General features: G+C 36.1%; 1 protein-coding gene across 1 annotated transcript in view; it reads left to right on the top strand.

The window, feature by feature from the left end:
* Nucleotides 1-6,908, top strand: part of MUC19 (mucin 19, oligomeric) — a 205,316-nt gene that overhangs the window by 45,161 nt on the left and 153,247 nt on the right. Inside the window, 7 exon segments of the mRNA XM_011973120.1 lie at nucleotides 1,188-1,434; nucleotides 3,710-3,762; nucleotides 3,863-3,963; nucleotides 4,200-4,351; nucleotides 4,990-5,128; nucleotides 6,181-6,285; nucleotides 6,370-6,564. Of these exon segments, the coding sequence (XP_011828510.1) occupies nucleotides 1,188-1,434; nucleotides 3,710-3,762; nucleotides 3,863-3,963; nucleotides 4,200-4,351; nucleotides 4,990-5,128; nucleotides 6,181-6,285; nucleotides 6,370-6,564 (992 nt within the window).

Genomic DNA, 6,908 nt, shown 5'->3' with positions numbered 1-6,908 from the left:
TGATTTATTGATCTTGATTTAATATATTCACATATAGAGAAAAACCAGAATATATATGTATTTATATATAAATATATGTTTCTGTTCAATTATTGTGTGCTGAAATTTAAATAATGTTCTGACTGCTGATGCATTTGTAAATGACATTTTAATATGAATAATTTATGTTGAGAAAAAACAAAAATGAACCAATAAATTAAGGGCTCAACTATGATATTTTTAAAATCTTGCTTTGTTTTAAAATATTTATTGCACTGTTTGACTATGACTTCACAAAAACACTTGATTTACCAAGAGAAAACCAAAAACAAACAACAAACTTTGTAGAAACAAACCTCTAGTAGATCATATTTAACACCACATTGCTTGTATCTAGTTAATCAATAAGATCTGTCCATTTCACCTCCAAAATCTCTCTTAAATTTATTCACATCTCTCCATCTATGTTGCCACCAACCAGGTTCAAGAAACTACCATTGTTTTTTCTCCTGGGTGATTTCAGCAGCCTCCCTCAATATTTACTCTTGGCTTCCTCTAATCCATTTTCTACAGAAAAACCAGGGTAATCTTTAAAACCAAGCCAAATGGAACTAAGCATTTCATGTGACACTCCAGGCTAAAATAAGTTAATGGTGTCTCATTGCTCTAAGGCAAAATACCAAACTCCTTAAGGGGGCCCTGTAAATTTTAACCACTGATTCATTCTGTCTCTGGCCATATAGTTTCTATTCTTCTATGTACTCTTTGAAAGACTCATTCTCCCTCTGATTTAGGCTATTCTCCAGACAGAATCACCTCTCCCTGGACTGTCTTCTTGCTCTTCATCTACTCACGCTCTTCACTAAGTGTAGATCCTCATCTGTACACAGTTAGTGCTTCCCCTCTTGTTTCTTCATAGCACGTACCATGACTGTCCTTTCACTGGGAATATAAGCCACATGAAAGGAATGTATTGCTTCTCCTGTTTATGGGCTTAACCCCCAGCGAAGTTTTTAAACACATTAATAGGAATTCAGTATTGACTGAAAACAAAAAAGAATTTTAAAAACCCAATGAACAAGGACTTAAAAAATTCATAATCTCTCTTATGAAAATTCACGATATCTATAAACATTGAGCTGAAATAAAATTGTTTATTTCCCTGAATATGTACATATTCATTGTTTCTTTTGTCTCTGTACCAACAGAACATTCTTGTCCAAGTGGACTAGTTTTCAAGTACAATGTAAAAGCCTGTAATAGTTCTTGCCGATCATTGTCAGAGAGAGATAGGAGCTGTGATGTAGAAGATGTTCCAGTTGATGGATGCACCTGCCCTGATGAAATGTACCAGAATAATGAAGGAAACTGTGTACTGAAATCTCAGTGTGACTGCTACATAAATGACGAGGTCATGCAACCGGGCAAACTCATCCATATTGATGACAATAAATGGTATGGAAATTACATGTATACTTGCTATGACACTGAAATCAACAGACTGTGTTCTTTTCAGAGAAATGGTCTTTTGTCAGTATGAAGTCTTTTTAGACTGGTCATACTTATGATTCTTATTTCTTAATAAAAATCTCTTTTATTCTGGAAGGCTCATTGCATCCTAATGGATATAGATTATCCCACTCTGGTTTTGTTTTAAACACCAGTAGAAAAATATTCTGGTAAATTCTATATACAGACAATGTGAAATGATTTCATATTCAGAAGATGCTCTCTAGCTGTCTCTCTGTAGTCATCATTCAACAAACACTTATTAAGTGTCTGCAGTGTGCCAGGCCTTGTGCTGAGTGCTGGAGTTGCAAAGCTGAAGGAACATTGTCTTGGACTTCAAGTAAGCAGGGCACAAACTATTAGAAGGAGCTTTGTATACTAGAATATGGTAGCAGAAAGAGCCAGGTACTACCTAAGGAGATTAAGGAAAACTTCTCAGAGAAGACAGGCAAATAAATTGTACGAGGGAATGAATCTTTTTCCAGACAAAAATGAAATGTAGAGGATGATTTCCTGTAAACAGAATGCACAGATGTAGGAAATGTTAGAAAAAAACTACACATGTGGGTTGTTTTGTACAAGATTGGGTTAGAAACACTGACAGTGGTCAGATCATAACCAAGAATTTGGAATTAGTTTCTGAAGAATTGAAGAATTTTGACTATTTTGGCCAAGGAGGCTATGATTTCTACAGTTTGGAGCAAAGTAATTTTTCTCTTTCTTTCTCTTTCTTTCCTTCTTTCCTTTTTTCCTCCCTTCCTCCCTTCCTCTCCTTCTTTCCTTCCTCTCCTTCTTTCTTTCTTTCCTTCTTTCCTTCTTTTCTTTTCTTTCTTTCTTTCTTTCTTTCTTGATGGGGTCTCACTTCAATTGCCCAGGCTGCAGTTCACTGGCACAGGTTTGGCTCACTGCAGCTCCAACCTCCCTGGGCTCCAGTGATTCTCCCACCTCAGCCTCCTGAGTAGCTGGGACTACAGGTGCACGCCACCATGTCCAGCTAATGTTTTGTATTTTTAGTAGATACAGTATTTTCCCATGTTGCCCAGGCTGGTCTTAAACTCTTGGACTTAAGCAATTCACCTGCCTTGGCTTCCCAGAGTGCTGAGATTACAGGCATGAGCCACTGTGCTCAGCCTGGAGCAAAGTAATTTAAGCATGTTTCTAATTCCATAGAGAGATGTAGGAATTCTTGACAACATAATTGCCAAAATGAATTAGCCATTCAAAAATACTTTGAATACACCTCCTCTCTTTTCTTTGGTTTCATGAGGCTATCATTTAGCAATAAGTAATTTTTCTTGATCATTCAAAAGGAAAGCCTAGGTAACCCCTTTATATCAAAGCCCATGAGCCTTTGGCTGGGGTTTGATAATGATAATTTCTTTTTCTCTGTAGTTTTGGGGAATCAATAGATTAACTTTTTAATGGTGCTTAATAAAGAATTACTATTTTATCTGTTTTGGACATTAGAAAATACGCAGTCTGCTCTTATTTTCATGGGAATCAATACATTAACTTTTCAATGAATCAGGCCAGTACCTCCAAATTATGTTCCCTTCACCATATTTGAGACTTTTCTCAGCTGGCACCACTGTGATAGCTAACTTGGTTGCTCATTGTTGCTCTGTCTCTCTGTCTCCTGTTTCCTGCACTACTGCAAGAATGTGTAGCTTAAAGCCACGTGCATACCTATGTAACAAACCTGCACGTTCTGCACATGTATCCCAGAACTTAAAGTATAATAATAATAATAATAACAACAATAAAGACTATGTAGCCTGAAGCACTATTCTGATAGGGCCACCTCCCTGCTCAGAAACTTTAGTGACTGACAGTTACCTGGAGAACAAATACAAACTTGCAAGTCATTTAAGACCATCTAAAGTCTGGCCCCAATCTACATATACTGCTTCCCCCATTTTCCCTTCTTTCCATCCAAACATGAATCATTTGAGTCACTGGAACATATCTTGTTCTCTCCTACACCACAGTTTGGCATCTTATCAGAAGTATTAAATTTCACTTCTCATCAAGATCCAGCCATCCTTTCCACAAGGTTTTCTCTGATGCCCATAAAACCTTGTTTGTACATTCTTGTAATATTTACAAGATGATATCTTATCCTTTGGTATATTTTATGCCTCTTCTGGGAATGGTGTCTCACTCATTTAACTAATTGTCCTTGAAACTTATGTCTAAATTTATAATTTTGTTTTATTTCCAGTGTCTGTCGGGATGGAATTCTTCTTTGCCAGATTCCCATTGATTTAACCCTACGTAAGTGTTAAAATCACGGTGCAAATTTAAAATATCCACTTTTGCTAAATAAAACAGATTGACAGGCTCTTGATCAATGACAATTCTTCTTATTCTGCAGAAAATTGTTCTGGAGGGGCTGAGTATGTAGACTGTAGGGATCCCAAAGCACAGAGAAGAACTGACAGAACATGCAGTACTCGAAACATACCCGTTTTTGATGTAAGTAACATAGTATTAGAGTTTAGCCATTGAAAAGTTTTGTTTCGGATCCTAGGAAAGCTATAATTTTAATGAAAAATAATTAGAAGGTCATACTCTTTTTGCGTGTTATTTTCAGTTGTCAAAGATTGACTCCAAATACATACATGATATATTTAAGCATTTAAATTAATGCTGATAATATGACATGATTAGAATGGTGCCTCATGGTGTATATTTTATATTTATTCTTGTAGGAGAACTTGCCTTGCAAACGTGGGTGCTTTTGTCCAGAAGGAATGGTTCGAAATTCTAAAGGGATATGCATCCTTCCTGATGACTGTCCGTGCTCTTTTGGTGGACGAGAATATGATGAAGGAAGTGTCACTTCTGTTGGCTGCAATGAATGGTGCTTAATAATGGATTTTTATTTTATTTGTTTTAGATATTAGAAAATGCAGTCTGTTCTTATTTTCATAGGAAAGAATTCACACTTTGGGATATTTGAAAAAAAAAATGACCAAATACAGTTAGAAAAAGATGCTATTTTATTTATTTATTTATTTATTTATTTATTTTGAGACAGAGTCTTGCACTGTCACCCAGGCAGGAGTGCAGTGGCATGGTCTCGGTTCACTGCAAGCTGGCCTGCCTCAAGTCATGCCATTCTCCTGCCTCAGCCTTCAGAGTAGCTGGGACTATAGGCGCTCATCACCACACCTGGCTAATCTTTTGTATTTTTGGCAGAGACAGGGTTTCACCATGTTAGCCAGGATGGTCTTGATCTCCTGATCACGCGATCTGCCCGCCTCAGCCTCCCAAAATGCTGGGATTAGAGGCGTGAGCCACCATGCCCGGCCAAGATACTATTTTTAAAACAGAAGTTTATGTAGCATTGTATATATTGAACATCCTACATTATAACGAAGACTACCACAAAATTTAAATCAATATGAAACATAATTTTGTGCTTCTTTACAAAAGCAATATTAGTGTATGAATCCCGGCATAATATAATCACTACGCTGTGTCATCTTTTCCTTTTAGTACCTGCATTAAAGGGTCTTGGAGTTGTACCCAAAATGAATGTCAAACCATCTGCCACATCTATGGGGAAGGTCATGTTAGAACTTTTGATGGGAAAAGTTACAGTTTTGACGGTCTCTGCCAGTATTCATTTCTTGAGGTAATTATGAATATGTCTTATTAAAATTTTTCTATAATTCTTAATTGTTCATTTGTAGATTAGTTCCAAATACTTTTATTTTCAAATGGGAAATATTTTTAAAAGGTCCCTTATATGTTTCCAGAAGGCAGTAAAATGTTATATTGTGTACTGCTGGCTCTGGAGGCTAGGACTAGATTTCAATGCTGGCTCCATCTTTTATCAGATGCATGTCTTTGGGGACATTCCTTAACCTCTCAGTGTCTCAGTTTTTGTATTTACAAAATGGGCATGAAAATAGCCCCTACTTGAAACCACACTAGAGCACACACTGGAGGACATACTAGTGCTCAATAAATAAATGCTAGATATGATTCTTCCAACAACAGCACTGGCAGCAAAAATTACAACTAACATTTATGAGCGCTTCTTTGTCAAGCAAATTTATATATTTCATTGCATTTAATAATTATAATACTATAAGACTGATATTATTATTCCTATGATGCAGATGAAGAAATTGAAGTTTAGAGAGGTTAAGTAACTTAAGCTACCAAATAGAAAATGTCATAGTAAACCTAGACCTGTCTGATTACAGAGTTCATGCTTGTTACATACATTCCAGAGTTCATCTTATCAAGCTGCAAGCTTCCTAACTAACATTTAAGGGGTAAAATTTTTTGTATTTATGGATTAGTTTTGTTTGAATATCAAGTTTCATGTAAGTCTTTGAGGAAATAAGGCCAAATTTACCTAGCTAGTCTAGAAATAAATCTGTGATTACAAACGTCTATACTTTAAATACTTACATGTTTATGGAATAATTCTGAACTTGTGCAGAAGTAATGGGAAAATAACTGAGTCAAAACAAATTAGCTAGAGTGGACTTAGTCAAGGCTAACTATCTGTAAATGTGTTAAACTATTGTTTTTTGGAAATTCCGTAACACAACATACGGCAGTTTATTGAGTTTAAGGCAGATATTTTCTCTAAGAATATTTGTCTGACACAAATACTGTAGTTGAGTTCTGTGTCTCTAATATTTAGAAACTATTATAATTTTTATTTTAAAGGATTATTGTGGTCATGAAAATGGCACATTTCGTATTTTAACGGAGAGTGTTCCATGCTGTGAAGATGGACTAACATGCTCAAGAAAAATTATAGTTTCTTTTCAGGTACAGTCCTATTTTCTTTATTTTTTCCTCTCACATTGTGACAGCCAAATAAAACTGTTATTATAAATCTGTCTGAATTTACAGGATCAGAATGTTGTCTTGCAAGATGGTAAAGTAACAGCAGTCAAATCTACAGAAAGTAAGAAATGTGAACTCAATACAAATGCATACTCCATACATACTGTTGGCCTGTACTTAATTCTGAAATTTCAAAATGGAATAATCATGATTTGGGACAAAAATACAAGACTGTCTGTTATTCTGGATCCAAACTGGAATGTATGTATATCGCTAACAACTGAATAACGGGGAAGCAAAATCATTTCTGTTACTAAAAATTAAAGACAGGTATTGATAGGCAGAGTATAGGGGAATGGCAGGGTCTCTGTTAGAGTAACAAGCCCTCCACCTTTCTTCAACCTTCTTATGAAATATGAAATGTAATCAAAGATAACAAAATCTGGTTAAAAAGTAAATGCAAGGCCGGGCGTGGTGGCTCAAGCCTGTAATCCCAGCACTTTGGGAGGCCGAGACGGGTGGATCACGAGGTCAGGAGAGCGAGACCACCCGGCTAACACGGTGAAACCCCGTCTCTACTAAAAAATACAAAAAACTAGCCGGAC

This window comes from Mandrillus leucophaeus, unplaced genomic scaffold (assembly GCF_000951045.1).
Source record: "Mandrillus leucophaeus isolate KB7577 unplaced genomic scaffold, Mleu.le_1.0 Scaffold1344, whole genome shotgun sequence".
In the NCBI taxonomy this organism is placed as follows: domain Eukaryota; kingdom Metazoa; phylum Chordata; class Mammalia; order Primates; family Cercopithecidae; genus Mandrillus; species Mandrillus leucophaeus.
Note: the sequence above shows the minus strand (reverse complement) of the source record. Positions and strands in the feature narration are given on the sequence as shown.